Source organism: Littorina saxatilis, linkage group LG8 (assembly GCF_037325665.1).
Source record: "Littorina saxatilis isolate snail1 linkage group LG8, US_GU_Lsax_2.0, whole genome shotgun sequence".
Classification (NCBI taxonomy): Eukaryota; Metazoa; Mollusca; class Gastropoda; order Littorinimorpha; family Littorinidae; genus Littorina; species Littorina saxatilis.
In genome coordinates this window covers 59,065,152-59,088,008 of record NC_090252.1, presented here as the reverse complement: position 1 = coordinate 59,088,008, position 22,857 = coordinate 59,065,152, and the positions used below count along the sequence as shown (strand labels likewise).

Sequence of the window (22,857 nt, the reverse complement as noted above, 5' to 3'; positions counted from 1 at the left end):
GCGTGCGTATGTGCGTGCGTGCGTGTGTATGTCTGTGGTAGAAACTCTTGAAGACGTCACATTACATTGACGTCACATTATGACGTAAGAGGGTTAGACGTCACGCGAAGGAAGTACTGAAAGTTTCGGTCATTATTATTTTGAGCGGGCCGAGACTAGTTGGCAGTCGTGTCCCTGTAAGTAGGCTACATGCAGACAGACAGATCCAGATCTAGTGTCTCGCGTTCTTGCAAAGTGTCACCTATGCTTACTGTGTGTGTGTGTGTGTGTGTGTGTGTGTGTGTGTGTGTGTGTGTGTGTGTGTGTGTGTGTGTGTGTGTGTGTGTGTGTGTGTGTGTGTGTGTGTGTGTGTGTGTGTGACGGAGTGATTGAGTTTGTGTTACTGTTTGTCTATTTCTTACGTGAGCCTTGAAGGCTTCGCCTCTTGTTATGAATTGTTGTACCCAAAGTCACCAGTCTTGCAATGGCATCCGACTCTTAAAGCCTACCAGCGTTAGGTCCCCTCCGTTTATATTTGTATCTAGCTGAGGAATGCAGACAGAAGTTGAATCTACTATATCATGACAGTTCAAGCTGAGTAAAGGATTTTTACCTTTTTGTTTAAAGTCTCTCAGTTCTTAAAACCAAAACAGACCGTTTCAAGTTTGACTGGTAACAATTTTATTCTGTTAAATGACAGTTCGGTTATGTCCCTTTTTTTCCGTGTCAAGGCCAGTTTATTCGCCGTGTGTTTAAGCCTCTACCATCATATTTCCCTCTTCCAAGCCAAGTCTGGATAAACCAATGTAACCATCAACATCATTTTAGTGAGAAAAAAAGGAGTTGATCAGTTTAAAACGAATGAGATATAGCCAGGTGGATTATGTCAATGACTGTGAAGGCAATCAGAAGACTGACCATTTCTGTTCTCCTTGTCATTCAATGGTTCAAGTACACTCGGAAAATTCCATGTCTCACGCTTCACAAACATCTAAGTGCGAGATTTCGTCTGCGGTCTCATTGCCGACACTGGTTCTGAGAACCACACTAACATGTCACAGGGGGTAATTAAGTTACGTGATGGAAATTAACGCGCGCCTGTGTGTGTGTGTGTGTGGGTGTGTGTTAATGATTTTTTATTGAACGAGTTTTGACTGTTGTTGGTGTTTTGTTTGCTTAAATGTTTCCACTGTTTCATTGATGGCAATTGACCACGAGGACTTGATGTGGCAACATTTCATTCTTGAGACTCCAAACCTGCCACTAGGTCTTCACTGGTCTCTGACTCAGCGTCACTGGAGTCGTCAAGCTCACAGTCAAGAGACTCGTGGACAGTCTTGTCGCCAAAAACCTGCCGGGCATGTGAAGAAGGGGAATTGGCTGGAGGAGCGTTTGCTGGAGGTGCGTTGTGTTGACCTTCTGATCTACGTTTCCAGAAGAGGCCAAATCCAAATGCTGCCATGACGGCGCATATAACTGCTGGCACACTCAGACCGATGACAAGCGGGGTCGATGCACCGGTTGTTGTGCGCCCAGTCTTTTTGCTGTTATCGTCAGGCTTATTCCCAGGCGTTGGGCTGTCGTCGTCAGGCGTTCTCCCAGGCTGAATGCTATCGTCCTCAACCACGAGTCCTGAAACACAGTGTGCAGGGGGTCATCAAACCCATGACATAAATTAAGTTTTAAAGCAGGCAATGTTTGAACATGATTGATTTAATTTTAACCTATGCAACCAACCGAACACAAGGCATAAATAACGCTTTAACCTTCACCGTGCTTTGTGGGTCGTGGATGACCCAGAGCCTCACACAATCCTCTTTATCTGTGAAACTATTTGGAGTTTTTGATTGAGACTTCCTGTGATCTTCAATCATCATACGAGCATCTCATTGCCCGACTTTAAAAAAAATAGATTATCTTTGTAAACAACGAAATAAACGATGACGTAATTTGAACTACACAATCCAGATGGCGTGGGTCGTGTACGACCCATACTCTGCAAAGAGGCGGCAAAACATTTATTCCTATTCGGATGGCGTGGGTCGTGTACGACCCCTACCTTGCAAAGAGGCGGCAAACCATTTATTTCTATTCGGATGGCGTGGGTCGTGTACGACCCATACTCTGCAAAGAGGCGGCAAAACGTTTATTCCTATTCGGATGGCGTGGGTCGTGTACGACCCATACCCTACAAAGAGGCGGCTAAACGTCTATTCCTATTCGGATGGCATGGGTCGTGTACGACCGATAAACTTTTACGTTGAATCCTTCTTTAGAAAGTATGGGTCGTACACGACCCACATCTTCCGGACTGTGTAGTCCAAAGCGTAATTCGGTGAATGTTAAATCGGACAAGGTTTGAAATTGATTGATTTAATGTTGACCGATGCAATCAAAACCAAGACATCAGCAAAGTTTTAAAGCAGGCAAGCATTGAACATGGTTGATTTGCGACAGATGCAGTGTTCCTCTGGAGGACATGGATTGTGGTAACTCTGTCTCGGGTTCGTTGTGAAACAACAAAGACATTGTTTGTCAAGGAAATTAAATCGTTATTACCGATTGGATCTGATGTGGTGCATTGTGTGTGAGCAATGTGACGCGTTGTTTCCTATGAACAAGAATGTTAAAGAACAGGTGGTTGTAGATCGTGAAAATAGCTGTACATTTCCTTTCAAGAGTTGTACATATAAGTGAATTATTCGGTTTGTGATGCTCCGACGTTTTGTGAAAAGACAATGTTGTCAGCTAAAGAGTCAGGAGACGTGCTTGTAGAGCAAACATCATTATAGCCCACCCTGGTCTGTATGTTTCTGACAAGTAAAGTTAAGCTAAGAAGTTCATGAAGAGGACATTTAAGCTAAGAAGTTCATGACTGATGTGGTCTTTACTTTCTCTGTTGTTTCCTTTCTAGCCTGAGTACCACACTACGAACACTTACTGATTCACCGCCAGCAGTGTCTGTTAATGTTTTATGTTTGTCCTGATGTCACATTTGTATGTGGTAGTAAGTAAAATATTGATGTGTTTTGTTCTGATATGATCAAGTACCTTCGTCCAAAACAATCTTTGTGAGTCTTATACACTGTCCATTGAATGAATAATACGAGCCAACAATTAATTGAGCAACATCACAAACAAGATATACGAAGCTAAAATTGATTGTAAAATAAGTATGGTTAGCTGCATATTTACCTGCGGTGGTAGTTGTGGTTGTGGTGGTAGTAGTCGTTGCTGGTGAAGATACGTGGTCACAGGTTTATGAAACAGACACGATGGCAGTGAATGTTTATACATCATATCACTTAACCCTTTCGCTGCCAATCAAAACTTGCGTATGTGCATTCCTGACTGCCAGGGAATATTGGAGTTCGGGGTGTAATAATTCACAAAAAATTCTAGTTCCAAACTGGCAGTAGGTAGGGAAGTAAAACCTATGTTATTTTTAAGGGAAATTGAACCAAGAATCTGTTTTTAGTGTCTAATCATGGAAATAATAATTAGTTTGGCTTATAATGATGTTTAAATATGAACTTTTGACAAATCAGTCCGGCGCATCTTCCGGTGCCTGTGGATCAAACACAGGTGGCTGTTTTGCTCGCTCCAAGAAAGGATTATAATCACTATCATCTACCTGTTTCCAACGAATCGTCCGAAAGAAGATCTCCCCCTTCTCCTGTCAGTATTCATAATCATGTGCACCACCTGTAGCGTCAGTCCGGCTGTTTTTCCCTACGAGGGCCCAGTCGACTGTCACCGTTAGCCATTTTGACGAGTCGAGATTTCTCTCCCCTATCCTGTCGCCAAGGCCGAAAATAGCCTTCAGACGCAAAACCGCATCACCATTTATGTTTATTCATGAGAATGAGGTATCCTACCAAGCCATTGGCTGCTATTTTTGTGTCAGCAGTGACATCGCACTTCTGGAAAATCCCGGAACGGTGAAGACGGGTAAACCCGTCTTAAGGCGCTGCGGCTGCACAAGCGCATGACGGGTATACCCGTCCTAAGGCAGTCAAGTGGGCCCGAATCTAGCTAAGTGACGTATCAGGGAATAAGCTGAGTTTGTATTGCGTGCTTCATTTTTGCTTGTTTGTTAATTGTTTCAGACCCCTCTGAAATTCGGAACACATTATTTTGTTTAATTATGACCTCTGCTCTGTATGTTAATGACCTACTCCTGCATATTCAACATGTGTGTGACTTATTTGTAGATGACACTACAAGACCAATATACTCGCTCATGTTATGAATTAGTGTCTCATTGATGACAAAATCATGATCATTTTGCCCAGTGTGCGTTGTTGTGGTAAACACATATATTTTCTAAGTTTGAACTTCTGTTGATTACGAAGTTTATCATTTTACGCCCAGTTTTAAGAACTTCGTAATGAGGAACACGTTTGCTGCGGAAATGCCCTTCCAGTGCATGTAGTCTTCTTCTGCGTTCGTGGGCTGACACTCCCACGTACACTCGTGTTTTTTGCACGAATGGAATTTTACGTGTATGACCGTTTTTACCCCGCCATTTAGGCAGCCATACGCCGTTTTCGGAGGAAGTATGCTGGGTATTTTCGTGAGAAATAAATCTCTCGCCGAACGTGGGGACGAACTCACGCTGACAGCGGCCAACTGGATACAAATCCAGCGCGCTACCGACTGAGCTACATCCCCGCCCTCATGCATGTAGTAATATACGCTTATTCATGTATTTACTTCCGATAACTTAGTAATCATTAACAGCTATTGTGTTTTCAGCGTAGCAATGGGGTCCTATTTTTAGACGAGACAAGTGTAATGCCGACGAGTCGAAGACGAGTCGCATTATACTTGTTCGAGTCTAAATATCGGACCCTATTGCTACGCTGAAAATACAATAGCGATTATATAGCTGTTCTGACCTTGATTTGTTGTTCCAAACTTACAAAATGACAGTTTTTGCGTCGATGCGTTGATCTCAGGTTTTGATAGTAGACGCCGTTTCTTATGCGCATTAGTTTTGCGCAGCCGGCACACTGACTTTGGAAAAAAACTCGATTTGACAACACAGCTGTTAAACAGTTTTTTATTAGTTCATTCGTATACAACAAAAAGAAGTTTGAGTTTTTTTTAATTTTGAACAAGACTACTAATGAAGAAAACCAAAACACAACATCAACGGAAAACTAGAAACAACTGAAGAACTGGGATGCAACAAGGGGAGGAAAAGAGAACAGCTAATCCGTACAACGCGAACAGACGGCAGGGACGTTTTCAGTTTGGTGAATGGCATTTATACTTGTCTCGTCATGAAGCGAATTGTTCAACCTCAGTTATAAACGACTACATGAATGGTAGTGCCATGCCATGGGTTGAATCCATACTTCAGAGGGGAATTGGGGTATTTAGTGTGGAGTTACGAGATAAGAAAAGCCGAATGCGAAAGTTTGTGTCAGTCGGCAACTTAGCTCACATAAGCACACAAAAACGGCTGTTCCGTTTTATTCCCCTGTTTGTACTACATCTTTCGGCTTTGGGCATTTTGTAGTGTTTAGGAACAGAAAATAATTGGTTTAATCCTGTTTCATCAGGAAGTTAGGAGAAAGGGGTATGCTATCGACATTTGTAAAGCTGAAAAACATTCCCGAGAAGAATTTTAAGTTGTCAGTGTGTGCTGTTGACGATTGAAACATCGTGTGGTACAGATTTTTTTTTTTTTTTTTTTTTTTCATCTTTTTCTTTGTTTCTTTCTTCTCTTGTTTTTTTCGTCTTTTTGAACCTCAGTTACAATATGACTCGCTACGAGTATGATACTGTGAGTGAAGCTGAACAGTTTAAACGTAAACAGAATGGGTTATAAATAATAGTAATATCATTCTTTCGTTTAACATGGACAATCTTCGAAAATGTACAATATTTTCAATCAATTATTATTTAGCTATAAGTCTCTCCGTCAACTGGCATTTGCATTTTGTGGTGTTTAGGAACAGAAAATAATTGGTTTAATCCTGTTTCATCAGGAAGTTAGGAGAAAGGGGTATGCTATCGACATTTGTAAAGCTGAAAAACATTCCCGAGAAGAATTTTAAGTTGTCAGTGTGTGCTGTTGACGATTGAAACATCGTGTGGTACAGATGGGTAAACCGGAACCATGCGTCTTTGTTATTGTCAATATGCTTTTGGATTTTGGCAAAAATGTCCGACTTCCGTAGCATTATGCTTTGATGATCGGAAGAGACCATCCAATCACAGCCCCCGAATTCCCCCACGTGTCCATCAGAATAGCTATATAAAATAATCTGTAAGTTTCATTGTTTTTATTTAGTAGATAGGTGCTTCTTTAGTGCGAGGGCCAGATGCAAACAAGCATACCCACGCTTATTACTTTATCATCATTTAATACATAATTGTCATCGTCTCTCTGACAGTTAATCAGGATTTAGGTGTCTGTCTGTGTGTATGCTTGCTCCTCCACCAAACGCTGGCAACATTGCGGGAGAGGACTGAGGGGTACCAAGCAAAAGCGGGTGCCACCCAACCGGGTGAAAACAAGCTGCGGGGTCTGATTCGGTGAAATGACAACAAATCTCAACTTCAACCAATCCACCCCAGCTGGCTCCCACCCGGTTGGTAACTTTCTCAAACACGTCGACCCAGAGCCGAGGTGTACGAAACAACTACCATCCAAACGGGAGCCACCCGCAGTGTTGGGTTGGCTAAAACAGAGGTTTGGTTGTGATTTCTAACAATCAGAACCTGCAGTTTGTTCTCTCCCGTTTTGGTGGCACCCAGCACTTTTGCTTAGCGTACCTCAGTCTGGCTCACTCACCTACGGCAATCCTATCACAGGCCGAGTGATTAAAGGATGGTAGTGGTCTTCCTGGTGCTGCTGCACACGTTGTATCACACAGGAAAGAACCGTTGTTGTGGCTCAGTTCCGCTGTAAATGTCAAGTTGTAGGTGAAGGTGCTCCCACTTCTCTTCACACACTGACAGCTGCACCCATTGCAGGGTGGTCGCGCTAAGCCAGATAAAGAACAGTTTGCATAATCGCTCCAGCACCATTGCACTCTGACCCCAGGTGTTGACACAAAGTAAAAGCCCACAGAATTGCATAAACGGTTGAATGGATCTGTGTTCATTGTGCACTGGATGGTTGAGAAGGCTCCCTCTGTGAATCCTTGACTCGGGCACAAGGTACGGAAATCTGGGACTGAACAGAAAAGCAAGAAATGTGACGTTATAATGGCAATGCAATGTTACTCTGACAGCTACTTAACACTGCCATCTCGACAACGACAACAACAACAACAATAAAAACACCAACAACAACAACAACAACACCAACAACAACACCAACAACAACACCAACAACAACAAAAACAACAACAACAACACACCCTCTAACATACGGGAACATCACGCCTTGTTTCTATAATTTGTCAATACTTCTGACCCATACCTGTAAAAGTAACTGTCCCTTTCTTTACGATTCTAGTGCATGATTATGCGTCTTGTATATTTAGTAATTATGTACTCGATTCACTATGGATATTTAAAAAATTCCTACCAGTAAATGTGCGTGAATTGCGAAACGCAGTAAGCATCAAGAAACACATTAGGCTGTGTTGGAGTAAAAGCAATAGTAGGTTTGACATGTATGGCCGTTTTAACCCCGGCATTCAGACATATCTACGCCGATTTCTGATATTTTAAGTGGGATATACATATATCTTGTTTAGCTAACATATATATACATGATGTGACCGTTACCAACGTTTGATATGCCAGTAAATCGTAAACACCGACAAGCATACACAAGTCAGATGCTCTTGTTTAAAAACACACCATAACAACTCATTTACAAAAAATGAACATGACCCCGCTGTGAACCGCAACAGTTGACGAAGGTAATCAGACTAATGAAACAAGTCGCGTAAGGCGAAAATACAACATTTAGTCAAGTAGCTGTCGAACTCACAGAATGAAACTGAACGCAACGCAACGCAGCAAGACCGTATACTCGTAGCATCGTCACTCCACCGCCCGTGGCAAAGGCAGTGCCAGTGGAATTGACAAGAAGAGCGGGGTATTCGTTGCGCTGAGAAGGATAGCACGCTTTTCTGTACCTCTCTTCGTTTTAACTTTCTGAGCGTGTTTTTAATCCAAACATATCATATCTATATGTTTTTTGGAATCAGGAACCGACAAGGAATAAGATGAAAGTGTTTTTAAATTGATTTCGAAAACATTTTTTTTATAATAATGTTTATATATTTAATTTTCAGAGCTTGTTGTTAATCCAAATATAACATATTTATATGTTTTTGGAATCGGCAAATGATGGAGAATAAGATGAACGTACATTTGGATCGTTTTATAAAAAATATTTTTTTTTACAATTTTCAGATTTTTAATGACCAAAGTCATTAATTAATTTTTAAGCCACCAAGCTGAAATGCAATACCGAAGTCCGGGCTTCGTCGAAGATTACTTGACCAAAATTTCAACCAATTTGGTTGAAAAATGAGGGCGTGACAGTGCCGCCTCAACTTTCACGAAAAGCCGGATATGACGTCATCAAAGACATTTATCCAAAAAATGAAAACAACGTGTGAGGATATCATACCCAGGAACTCTCATGTCAAATTTCATAAAGATCGGTCCAGTAGTTTAGTCTGAATCGCTCTACACACACACACACAGACACACATACACCACGACCCTCGTCTCGATTCCCCCTCTACGTTAAAACATTTAGTCAAAACTTGACTAAATGTAACAAGTCGCGTAAGGCGAAAATACAACATTTAGTCAAGTAGCTGTCGAACTCACAGAATGAAACTGAACGCAATGCCATTTTTCAGCAAGACCGTATACTCATAGCATCGTCAGTCCACCGCTCATGGCAATGGCAGTAAAATTGACAAGAAGAGCGGAGTAGTAGTTGCGCTAAGAAGGATAGCACGCTTTTCTGTACCTCTCTTTGTTTTAACTTTCTGAGTGTGTTTTTAATCCAAACATATCATATCTTTATGTTTTTGTGAGTTCGACAGCTACTTGACGAAATGTATTTTCGCCTTAAGTACGCGACTTGTTTAGAATTAGATCTGCTATGATGACTGACTGATATTCCAACAGTAAAACGTTACCAGCACATTCACTTCATTAATTAGTAACCTTTTGTTTGCAAAGAGAAATAACACAACAATGCGACGACACTAATGTCCCAAAACCCTGCCCACATACATTCAACACTATTGTAGAGAAAGACAAATCCAAAATATAGAAGACTGCTTACGTGCTACTTGTTTGTCGTCACAATTGATTGCAGTGAAGTTGAGCTGTTGCACACGCGATGCGTCCTTGCAGATGATGCCCGCGCTCCAAGTTCCATTGAAGTCAGGGAGTGCAATGAAGTTGTACTGCACCACGTAGTTTCCCTGATGGCGTCCTGCACACCCGCAGCCTAGCGTGCCGGGGGCGAAAGAACCACAGGTGTTTGTGGCGTTATCCGCTACACACTTTCCTACCAAGGACTTTGTATTGACGAAGAAGGGACTGTTATCTGTGTCTGTACACACGTGCTGGAATAATGAAATGTTGAGCCGGAACTCCAGTGTGACCAGTGTCCCTTCAATCCACCTGTCAGTGCAATGCAGACTTCCTCCAATCTGCCCTCGTGCATTATCTGCAAACCAACAACATATATTGATATAACTTAGATAAATCCATTCTAAGAAAAATTTAATTCACAATGATAAGTCAGACACAAATGACGTCATCGTGAAAGGCAAGAGATTGTGATGTCACCAACCTAGGACGTTTTCTTTCAAGCAAAATAAAGAATCAGTCTTATTTCCAAAGTATTTTCATAACCCTGGGGTGTGTGTTTGTTAAGGGGTGCACAGGGTGCACGAGCACCCGCAACCAGCTAAACAGTACAACCCATTCGTTAAAAGCGACATTACTCCTCTAAGTCAATCGAACTCTCAGAATAAAATTGAACACACTACATATGTGTTTCCCCTAGACAAGATAGCTTCGTCGATTACCCGCGGCATTAAACACGTACACACATTGACAAGCCTGCATAACGCACTAGCGATCGTGCTTGACAAGAAAGAGCGCTTTACTCTATTGTTTAATTTTATCAAATAAAACGCTTGTTTTTAATTACATATATATGTATGTTTTGGGAATCCGGAAACAAGTCGCGTAAGGCGAAAATACATTTACTCAAGCTGTCGAACTCACAGAATGAAACTGAACGCAATGCAATTTTTTCAGCAAGACCGTATACTCATAGCATCGTCAGTCCACCGCTCGTGGCAAAGGCAGTGAAATTGACAAGAAGAGCGGGGTAGTAGTTGCGCTGAGAAGGATAGCACGCTTTTCTGTACCTCTCTTCGTTTTAACTTTCTGAGCGTGTTTTTAATCCAAACATATCATGTCTATATGTTTTTGGAATCAGGAACCGACAAGGAATAAGATAAAAGTGTTTTTAAAAGGATTTCGAACATTTAATTTTAATCATAATTTTTATATTTTTAATTTTCAAAGCTTGTTTTTAATCCAAATATAGCACATTTATATGTTTTTGGAATCAGAAAATGATGACGAATAAGATGCACGTAAATTTGGATCGTTTTAGAATTTTTTTTTTTTTTTTACAATTTTCAGATTTTTAATGACCAAAATCATTAATTTATTTGTTAAGTCACCAAGCTGAAATGCAATACCAAAGTCCGGCCTTCGTCGAAGATTGCTTGGCCAAACTTTCAATCAATTTGATTGGAAAATGAGGGTGTGACAGACTGAGTGCCGCCTCAACTTTAAAAAAAGCCGGATATGACGTCATCAAAGATATTTATCGAAAACAAGAAAAAAACATCCGGGGATATCATTCACAGGAACTCTCATGTCAAATTTCATAAAGATCGGTCCAGTAGACTAAGTTTGGTCTGAATCGCTTTACACACACACGCACAGACAGACAGACACACACACACACACAAACATACACCACACCCTCGTCTCGATTCCCCCCTCTACGTTAAAAAATTTAGTCAAAACTTGACTAAATGTAATAAACAAGTCGCGTAAGGCGAAATTACTACATTAAGTCAAGCTGTGGAACTCACAGAATGAAACTGAACGTAGTCCGCCGCGAGTGCAAAAGGCAGTGAAAGTGACGAGCCTGTTTGGCGCGGTAGCGGTTGCGTTGTGCTTCATAGCACGCTTTACTGTACATACCTCTCATCGTTTTAACTTTCTGAGCGTGTTTTTAATCCACACATATCATATCTATATGTTTTTGGAATCAGGAACCGACAAGGAATAGAATGAAAGTGTTTTTAAATTGATTTCGAAAATTTAATTTTGATAATAATTGTTATATTTTTAATTTTAAGAGTTTGTTTTTAATCCAAATATAACATATTTATATGTTTTTGGAATCAGGAAATAATGAAAAAAAAGATGAACGTAAATTTAGATCGTTTTATAAAAAAATATATTTTTTTTTACAATTTTCAGATAATTTTTAGGCCACCAAGCTGAAATGCAATACCGAAGTCCGGCCTTCGTCGAAGATTGCTTGGCCAAAATGTCCATCAATTTGATTGAAAAATGAGGGTGTGACAGTGCCGCCTCAACTTTTACAAAAAGCCGGATATGACGTCATGAAAGATATTATATCGAAAAAAAAGAAAAAAGCATCCGGGGATATCATTTCCAGGAACTCTCATGTAAAATTTCATAAAGATCGGTCCAGTAGTTTAGTCTGAATCGCTCTACACACACACACGCACACACAGACACACACAGACACACACACACAGACACACACACACATACACACACACACACACACACACACACACACACACACACACACACACACACATACACCACGACCCTCGCCTCGATTCCCCCTCTACGTTAAAACATTTAGTCAAAACTTGAGTAAATGTAACAAGTCGCGTAAGGCGAAAATACAACAAGTCAAGTAGCTGTCGAACTCACAGAATGAAACTAAACGCAATGCAACGCAGCAAGACCGTATACTCGTAACATCGTCAGTCCACCGCTCACGGCAAAGGCAGTGAAATTGACAAGAAGAGCGGGGTAGTAGTTGCGCTGAGAACGATAGCACGCTTTTCTGTACCTCTCTTTGTTTTAACTTTCTGAGCGTGTTTCTAATCCAAACATATCATATCTATATGTTTTTGGAATCAGGAACCGACAAGGAATAAGATGAAAGTGTTTTTAAATTGATTTCGACAATTTAATTTTGATAATAATTTTTATATATTTAATTTTCAGAGCTTGTTTTTAATCCAAATATAACATATTTATATGTTTTTGGAATCAGCAAATGATGGAAAATAAGATGAACGTAAATTTGGATCGTTTTATAAAAGAAATATTTTTTTTACAATTTTCAGATTTTTAATGACCAAAGTCATTAATTAATTTTAAAACCACCACGCTGAAATGCACTACCGAAGTCCGGGCTTTGTCGAACAATACTTGACCAAAATTTCAACCAATTTGGTTGAAAAATGAGGGCGTGACAGCGCCGCCTCAACTTTCACGAAAAGCCGGATATGACGTCATCAAAGACATTTATCAAAAAAATGAAAAAAAGGTATTGGGATATCGTACCCAGGAACTTTCATGTCAAATTTCATAAAGATCGGTCCAGTAGTTTGGTCTGAATCGCTCTACACGCACGCACACACACACACACATACACACACACACACACATACACACACACACATACACCACGACCCTCGTCTCGATTCCCCCTCGATGTTAAAACATTTAGTCATAACTTGACTAAATGTAAAAAGACTTAAAGGCACAGTAAGCCTCCCGTAAACCACCACAGAGCTCCCCGAGCGTCTACAAACAGTACAAGCATACTTCCATTTGAACGCTCACCGAACGGGAACATCCTGGCTGTTTTCTGTCGAGCGTGAGAAATGTTCAAAGAATTTATTTTCGTGGATTTGTTCCTTAACAACAATGGCGCCTCGTTTTGGTGCTGGACGGCTGTTATAAATCACGCCCGGACAGTAAGCCTCCCGTAAACCATCACAGATACTGTCAGGCTTTTACACACAGTACAAACACCCTTCCATTTGAACGCTCACCAAACGGGAACATCCTAGGTGCCCTACGTAAAGAGCTAGCAATTTTTAAAGAATTAATTTTGCAGATTGTCTCGAACACTTTTTGGACCCATCCTGAACTCAGGTCAAAAATGAGTTACTTCCCTTCGGGTCTCATTCTATCGATGTAAACTGGCCATAGCCGTGGATCGATGATTATCAGAATGTTTTTGGAGCGTGGTGCGTTTTTGCGCTTGACCTAACTTTTAAAATCTAAATGATAAATTGACAGCTTGTTACACAAACATTCTTACAAAAGAATTCTTTTTTCATCAAGACAAGATCAGTACAATTCGAAGTTGTGAAAGTTTGAAAAAAGAGAAGCCCGGAAGCAGGGTCACGCAAGGGTCGTAGCAGACGACCGTTTATGCATATATCGCCGTTCCTCTCAACAGTCAAAAGCCATTGCTAGAGTTCTTGTGAACCACAGCCGTTTTTTTCGTGCATACAAACGTGCTATTGTAGATAAGCTCACATCGAGTCGCATTCAAATGACGAACTGACGACTAAATTGTGAAAAAAGGAAACTGGATCACACGGGTTCACGATGGCTCAGGGGTAAGATAAACCACGCAAAAATACATTCTTTGAAAATTGTTCGCTCTTTACGGAGGGCACCTAGGATGTTCTCAATCGGTGAGTGTTTAAATGAAAGGGTGTTTGTACTGTGTGTAAAAACCTGACCGTATATGTGATGGTTTACGGGAGGCTTACTGTGCCTTTGACATGAAATAATTGTTTGCATCAATTACTAAAATTAATATTTTGATTACAATTTGCTAAACGGGCTACATTACTTTATTTTCACCAAACCTAAATAGGTTTGTCCCCCGCGGCCATGCACCAACTGAGAAAGAGCTGCACTTTTGCACAAAATAAGCGTGCGGAAAGTAACACGCCAGTATAGCGATGTATCTCACAGCGCTTCACAGGAAAGCCCGTGCAGAAAGTGACAAGTCAGTATAGCGTAGTTGCGTACAGAGCTTTAAAAGAAAGCACAATTGTATGTATTCTTTAGAATGTTTTTAGGTTGTTTTTAATTCAAATATAACCTATCTAAATGGTGTGTTTTTTTAATCAGGAAACGATAAAGAATAAGATGGAATCGTTTTGGATCGATTGTTAAATGTTTTATTTTAATTAGAATTTTGAGATTTGTAATGACCAAACTCATTGATAAATTATTAATCTTAATTCGACGCTGAAATGCAATCTCATAGTCCGGGCTTCGTCGAAGATTACTTAATCAACATTTGATAAAAAAAATGTGGGCGTGACAATGCTGCCTCAAATTTCACAAAAAGCGTATAATTATAACGTCATCACAGACAATTATCAAAAAAATAAAAACAAATCTCTGGGGATATCCTATCTAGGAACTCTTATGTGAAGTTCCATGAAGATCGATCCAGCAGTTTTCTCGGAATCGTTCTACACACACACACACACACACACACACACACACACACACACACACACACACACACACACACAAACATACACACACAAACATACACACACACACACACACACACACACACACACACACACACACACACACGAAACTACCACCCTCGCCTCGATTCCCAGTCAATGTTAAAACATTTAGTCATAACTGAATATTATAAGACATGTACATCTGATATGACACATCAACCCATGTAGTATTCGCTGTATCCGGATTGATAACGTCGTACGCTATATGTATCGCCATTCTGTTTGTCAACACATTATGTCAAGTATAGTATGTGTCCACTATTTGTGATTGGTCGTAATATATACGTACATTTCAGGTTCACTGTGTAAGATGCCACTGCTAAGGTGACAGCGTTAGAGCCCAGCGCTCTGCAGACAACTTTCTTTTCGTTGTCCGCCAGTGTTGGTGTGAACGTGCATTGTGTGCCGTCCGAGCTCTTCACACAGCGTTCTGTGTTCGGGAGAGGGGTGAACCACGCGAAGCGATTCACTGATGAAGGATTCGCTACATTGCATGTTAAGTGTAGCTTACTGGTTCCGTTGGTCACCAGGACATCAGGCCCCGTCACGGTTGGCAATGAGGCAACTTGGGTTGAGCCTGGCGACACTGTGGGATCAACGCGGGGTTCAAGTCAAGGGAAATTATTCCTGCTTGGGACAGTTTTAAAGCTAGAGCTGTGGAACTTCAGAGAGTGTCAGGGTCTGAAGACTCCAGACAAGCGGCAAAACATTTTTACTGACAGTTTCAGAACGAATCTAGAAGGCGTGTGTTTCCTTGAAAACGACTAGACATACTATTGTCTTTATGAAACATGTTACATACATATTTTTGTAAATTATAACCCCCTCATTTTGTGTCATTGCTTTGAAAAACCTTTAAAGGTGGTCGTCTACATTTTTGCTTTTTTTTTCTAACAATCTTGTGGTTAGATTTCGCTAAAAAGCTATGTCAGATGATGAATGAACCATGGGGGAAAATGTATAGAAAAAAATATATATGTAAAAATAGTTATTATGTTTGAGAAGTGTTAGTAACACTTCCAATGTTTTGATTTTCATGTGCAAAGCGCATGTGCTTTGACTATCAATATCGACCAATCAAATGCATGTCACTATGCTGACAGCCACACCCACACAATCACAGCAACAGTTTGGCACTGGGTATTGGAGCACTGTTCACGATTTTTTTTTAAACGCGCGAAATGCATGGTATTCGAGAGGTGTTTTGCCATCGGCATTTGACAAATAAGGATTTCCCACTTCGCTGAATTACTATCATGAATTTTCAATCGGCTACCCTGGCTTCGTCCTTCCTGATCGAACGGGGGTGTATCTATTTATATTTGTAGGGAATAGACTTAGTATTTCAATGGTCAAATGCCGATTTATGTATACAAATGTAGACAAGGATCTTTAAGATGTCGTCTTAGTCGGCATTAACAAAAATTACAGTGGCACTATCATCTAGACAACATATAGCTTCGTCGAATCCTCGCAGCGTAAAAAACGTACAGGATTTGACAAGCCAGCGTAGTGCATAAGCGATTGCGCCTCAGAATAAGATAACTTTAATTTAGATTTTAATATTTTTAATGACCAAACTCATTATTTATGTATTAAGCTTATGAGTTGAAATGCAATCCCAGAGTCCAGGCTTCGTCGAAGAATGTTTGTACAACATGTCAATCAATTTGATTTTTTTTTAAAACAGGGCGTGACTGTGCTGCCTCAACTTTCACTAAAAGCCGGATATGACGACATCAAAGACATTTATCGAAAGCAAAATAAACATTTGTGGATATCATACCCAGAACTCTCAAGGTGAAGTTTTATAAAGATCGGTCAAGTAGTTTTCTCGGAATCGCTCTACACACACACACACACACACACACACACACACACACACACACATACTCACACTCACACACACACACACATACACACACACATACACACACACACACATGTGCGCGCACACACTCACACACATACACCATCACCCGCGTCTCGAGTTCCAGTGTGGGTAAACACATTTAGAAAGCCGTGGCGAAATGTCAAGGCAATTTTGTTTGTTTGTTTGTTTGTTTATTTGCTAAAAGCCCAGCCGACCATAAACACAAGACAGAAGTTGCAGCACAGGCTTCATGTCTCACCCAGTCACATTATTCTGACACCGGACCAACCAGTCCTAGCACTAACGTAACCCCATAATGCCAGACGCCAGGCGGAGCAGTCAAGGACATTCCCGAATCTACTTTATTGTCAGATTCTACGTTTATGCCGAGGCCACACACAACCAAACAACTACCATTGGAATGTGAAAATGACACACATCACAGTAATAGTGATAGTTGTGCACGTGTTCTACGTAATATGCCAAGCCCACTGATCCGGATAACAATTGACAGGAAGATCTAGCGACGCCGTGATATTGTTGCCAGGGGCTTCGGAGTTATGTGTGAGGTGTGAAGAAGACATTGTTTGCAAGCGTAATGACGGTGGAAAAAGTGACAAAACAAAGATAGACCGCGAAATTCTCAAGAAAACTAAGGCCAGTCGTCAGATTATAATGAACATGTTATTTGTCCAGCCATCTATACAGTTTTGCTCGTCACTTTTGAATCATTAACTCCAACAGAAAAAGTCAATTTTGTTATATATAGGCTAATCAGGAGCTTCAGTGGACTTGCTCAGTTTTGTAAACAAAAGGCAGAACTCACCGATTGTGACCCAAAACAGGACAGCACATAGCATTTTTTTTTCTTCATTGAGCTTGATCTGCTCACATGTCCTCTGTAGTTCAATCTGTTGTCTTTTGATTTGAAAACTGGGTTGCAGATTGACATAAAAACAAAATGTACTGGCAGACAGTACTGGCAGGCAGTGCAAAATCGCTCTCCAGAAGGAACTACTTGACTTGACGTCACACATGCATGTCAATCACAATGACGTCATTTCAGTAATGAAAAAGAACAATAAAGGATTGGTTCACACGACCCTAAGTCTTGGTCAACGAATTCGCATTTTTGTTTGACGGTGCACAAAACCTTTAAAAAACAAGAGGCGAAGCCTTCAAGAATCCCGTTAGAAATCGACAAACAGTAACACAAACCCAATCACTCCGTCACACATACACACACACACACACACACACACACACACGCACGCACGTACGCACACACACATACACACACACACATACCCATACACACATACGCGCACACACAATCACACCGAACCAAAATCACGCATGCACAGATAGACACGCAGGGGCGGACGAGGGGGGGGGGGGGGGGGGTGCACAGGGTGCACGTGCACCCCCGCCCCCCTCCAGCAAAAAAAATAAAAAATTGGAAGGCTGATTCTATGACCATCTATAAGTTCAAATGGCACCAGATGGGACCATTTTGCTTCTTTGAGCCAAATTTTTTTCCGAGGGAGCATGCCCCCGGACCCCCCTTGCAAATTCGGGCGCTTCGCGCCCATCACATTCACTTTCGATTCAAAGTGACCCCCCCCCTTACAAAGCAACTGATCCGCCCCTGACATCCACACACACACACACACACACACGCACACACACACACGTGCAAAAACGCAAACACATGCTTACGTACACACATTAGTAGTAGTCAAGAGGTATATATATTGGCCCAAAAGCAAGGGCAGTTTACTTCACAGAAAATATGACAAGATTACATTGCACAGAGAAACAAGCAAACAGAAACACGAAATAATGTAGAGATTCATAACAAGGCTATAACGACGCAATGACAATGGACTCATGAATACTAATTAATACAACAACACAAATCTCTGACAGAGAATAAATGCAATCACGTTAAAAAGGTGAACGAATCAGATGTCTTTAAACATGCAACGAAGTGCTGACAAAACTCATAGGTAGATGTCAGGGGTGGATCGGGGGGGGGGGGGGGGGGGGGCATTTCGACTCAACTAAACAATTACTGTCGGGTCATCCAAGTGCTCATTCATGCTTTTCAGTTGCACTACCGCACTCTCTACATTCTCTTTTTGTCCAGTGTCAACAGTGTCAAGGCCAGTTTATTCGCCGTGTGTTTAAGCCTCTACCATCAGATTTCCCTCTTCCAAGCCAAGTCTGGATAAACCAATGTAACCATCAACATCTATTTAGTGCAAAAAAAGGAGTTGATCAGTAAACGAATGAGATATAGCCAGGTGGATTATGTTAATGATTGTAAAACTGACCATTTCTGTTCTCAGGGCCGGACCCAATCGGGGGGGGGGGGGGGGGGGGGGTTCCAGGGGTTCCGGAACCCCACCCCTGGAAAAAGCATGTACCTTGCTTTGAGTGTTTGTTTTTTTACTAGTTTTAGCACCAAAACAATGCTGCTCTTAACCCTCAAAACAAGGCACAGAATGCACCAGATTGCACAGATTTTAACCGTTTTTCAAAATTGTTCCAGGGGAGCATGCCCCCGGACTTGTGCCTTCGCCACTTCGCTGATTTGCCCCCCCCCCCAAAAAGAAGGAACCCCCCCTTACAACTCATTTTGGTCCGGCCCTGGTTCTCCTTATCATTCAATGCCAATGGCCCAAGCCACAGACGTACACTCGAAAAAACAACATCGTCTGCGGTCTCATTGCCGACATTGGTTCTGAGAACCACACTAACATGTCACAGGGGGTAATTACGTTACCGTGATGGAAATTAACGCACGCCTGTGTGTGTGTGTGTGTGTGTGTGTGTGTGTGTGTGTGTGTGTGTGTGTGTGTGTGTGTGTGTGTGTGTGGTGTGTGTATGTGTGTGGTGTGTGTGTGTATGTGTGTGCGTGTGTGTATGTATGTGTGTTGTGTGTGTGTGTGTTGTGTGTGTGTGTGTTGTGTGCGTGGGTGTGTGTGTGTTGTGTGTGTGTGTGTATGTGTGTGTGTATGTGTGTGTGTGTGTGTGTACATGTGTGTGTGTGTGTGTGTGTGTGTGTGTGTGCATATGTGTGTATGTGTGTGTGTGTGTGTATGTGTGTGTGTGTGTGTGCATATGTGTGTACGTGTGTGTGTGTGTGTGCATATGCGTGTAAGTGTGTGTGTGTGTGTGTGCATATGTGTGTAAGTGTGTGTGTGTGTGTGTGTGTAGTGTGTGTGTGTGTGTGTGTGTGTGTGTGTGTGTGTGTTAATGATTTTCATTGAACGAGTTTTGACTGTTGTTGGTGCTTAAATGTTTCCACTGTTTCATTGATGGCAATTGACCACGAGGACTTGATGTGGCAACATTTCATACTTGAGACTCTAAACTTGCCTCACTAGTCTCTGACTCAGAGCCACTGGAGTCGTCAAGCTCAGAGCCAAGAGACTCGTGGACAGTCTTGTTGCCAAAAACCTGCCGAGCATGTGAAGAAAGGGCATTGGCTGGAGGAGCGTTTGCTGGAGGCGCGTTGTGTTGACCTTCTGATCTACGTTTACAGAAGAGGCCAAATCCAAATGCTGCCATGCCGGCGCATATAGCTGCTGGCACACTCAGACCGATGACAAGCACGTTCGATGCACCGGTTGTCGTGGCCCCAGGCTTTTTGATGTTATCGTCAGGCTTATTCCCAGGCGTTGAGCTGTCGTCGTCAGGCGTATTCCCAGGCGTTGAGCTGTCGTCGTCAGGCCTTACCCCAGGCCTTACGCCAGGCCTTGGGCTGTCGTCGTCAGGCGTTCTCCCAGGCTGAATGCTATCGTCCTCAACCACGAGTCCTGCAACACAATGTGCATGGGGTCATCAAACCCATGGCATAGACTAAGTTTTAAAGCTGGCAATGTTTGAACATGATTGATTTAATTTTGACCTATGCAACCAACCGAACACAAGGCATAAATAACGCGTTAACCTTCACCGTGCTTTGTGGGTCGTGGATGACCCAGAGCCTCACACAATCCTCTTTATCTGTGAAACTATTTGGAGGTTTTGATTGAGACTTCCTGTAATCTCCTATCACCATACGAGCATCTCATTGCCCAACTTTAAAAAAAAGAGATTATCTGTGTAAACAACGAAATAAACGATGACATAATTTGAACTACACAATGCAGATGATATGGGTGGACGACCCATATGGAATTACGTAAGGAATTTGACGGTGCTTATCCCTATTTGGGTGACGTGGGTAGTGTACGACACATACTCTGCAAAGAGGCGGCAAAGGGTGGACGACCCATATGGAATTACGTAAGGAATTTGACGGTGCTTATCCCTATTTGGGTGACGTGGGTAGTGTACGACACATACTCTGCAAAGAGGCGGCAAAACGTCTATCCCTATTCTGATGGCGTGGTTCGTGTACGACCCATACTCTGCAAAGAGGCGGCAAAACGTGTATTCCTATTCGGATGGCGTGGGTCGTGTACTACTCATACTTTGCAAAGAGGCGGCAAAACGTGTATTCCTTTTCGGATGGCGTGGTTCGCGTACGACTCATACTTTGCAAAGAGGCGGCAAAACGTGTATTCCTTTTCGGATGGCGTGGTTCGCGTACGACTCATACTTTGCAAAGAGGCGGCAAAACGTGCATTCCTTTTCGGATGTCGTGGTTCGCGTACGACACATCCTCTGCAAAGAGGCGGCAAAACGTTTATTCCTATTCGGATGGCGTGGGTCGTGTACGACCCATACTCTGCAAAGAGGCGGCAAAACGTCTATTCCTATTCGGATGGCTTGGGTCGTGTACGACCGATATACTTTTACGTTGAATCCTTCTTTAGAAAGTATGGGTCGTACACGACCCACATCTTCCGGACTGTGTAGTCCAAAGCGTAATTCGGTGAATGTTAAAGCGGGCAAGGTTTGAAATTGATTGATTTAATGTTGACCGATGCAATCAAAACCAAGGCATCAGCAACGTCTTAAAGCAGGCAAGCATTGAACATCACATGGTTGATTTGCGGCAGATGCAGTGTTCCTCTGGAGGACATGGATTGTGGTAACTCTGTCTCGGGTTCGTTGTGAAACAACAAAGACATTGTTTGTCAAGGAAATGAAATCGTTATTACCGATTGGATCTGATGTGGTGCATTGTGTGTGAGCAATGTGACGCGTTGTTTCCTATGAACAAGAATGTTAAAGAACAGGTGGTTGTAGATCGTGAAAATAGCTGTACATATCCTTTCAAGAATTGTAAATATAAGTGAATTATTCTGTTTGTGATGTTCCGACTTTTGTTAACCCTTAGGCTGGTTGTCGCGACATATGTCGCGCTACTTTACGTATACTGTCACCTGGTTGTCACGACATATGTCGCGCTACTGGCTCAGTCTGTTTGGTCGGTCCCGATTACCTCCCATGGATGCGAAAACCTATATGACCGTTTTTCTTTATGTATTTTTCTCTCTGTTAATTCACCAGTGGCTATGTAACATGTGTTACAGAATTGCACCAGTGTAATGGTAGAAGCGTTCTTGTAGAGCAGACATATAAAGTCAACCTTAGACTGTTGGTTTCTAACAAGGAAAGTTAAGCTAAGAAGGTCATGACTGATGTGTTATTTACTTTCTCTGTTTAACACATGTCTGGCATGAATATATATAGCACAATACAAAATGATTCACCGTCCGCGGTGTCTGTTAATGTTTTATGTTTTTCCTGCTGTAACATTTGAATGTGACACTCACATTAAAGGCACAGTAAGCCTCCCGTAAACCATCACAGATACGGTCAGGCTTTTACACACAGTACAAACACCATTTCATTTAAACACTCACCAATTGAGAACATCCTAGGTGCCCTCCGTAAAGAGCGAACAATTTTCAAAGAATTTATTTTTGCGTGGTTTATCTTACCCCTGAGCCATCGTGAACCCGTGTGATCCAATTTTCCCTTTTCACAATGCAGTCGTCATAGTTAGTCATTTGAATGCGACTCGACGTGAGCTTATCTACAATAGCACGTTTTTTTAATGCACGAAACAACGGCTGTGGTTCACAAGAACTCTAGCGATGGCTTTTGACTGTTGAGAGGAACGGCGATTTGCACTGATAAACCGGCCGTCGTCTGCTACGACCCTTGCGTGACCCTGCTTCCGGGCTTTTCTTTTTTTAAACTTTCACAACTTCGAATTGTTCTGATCTTGTCTTGATGAAAAACGAATTCTTTTATGATTAAAGAATGTTTGTGTAACAAGCTGTCAATTTATTATTTAGATTTTAAAAGTTAGGTCTTGCGCAAAAACGAGGCGCCGTTGTTGTTAACGGAACAAGTCTACGAAAATAAATTCTTTGAAAATGT

At 41.8% G+C, this 22,857-nt stretch overlaps 1 protein-coding gene across 1 annotated transcript; it reads right to left on the bottom strand.

The window, feature by feature from the left end:
- Positions 1-1,149: 1,149 nt before the first annotated feature.
- On the bottom strand, positions 1,150-17,506 carry LOC138972416 (uncharacterized). Its single transcript, XM_070345074.1, has 6 exons — positions 17,336-17,506; positions 14,926-15,222; positions 9,260-9,649; positions 6,788-7,171; positions 3,175-3,213; positions 1,150-1,611 (listed from the first exon to the last, which is right to left on the bottom strand). The coding sequence occupies exons 1-6, from the start codon at positions 17,367-17,369 to the stop codon at positions 1,217-1,219; spliced, it is 1,539 nt and encodes a 512-aa protein (XP_070201175.1). The 5' UTR covers positions 17,370-17,506; the 3' UTR covers positions 1,150-1,216.
- Between the last annotated feature and the right edge of the window lie 5,351 nt (positions 17,507-22,857).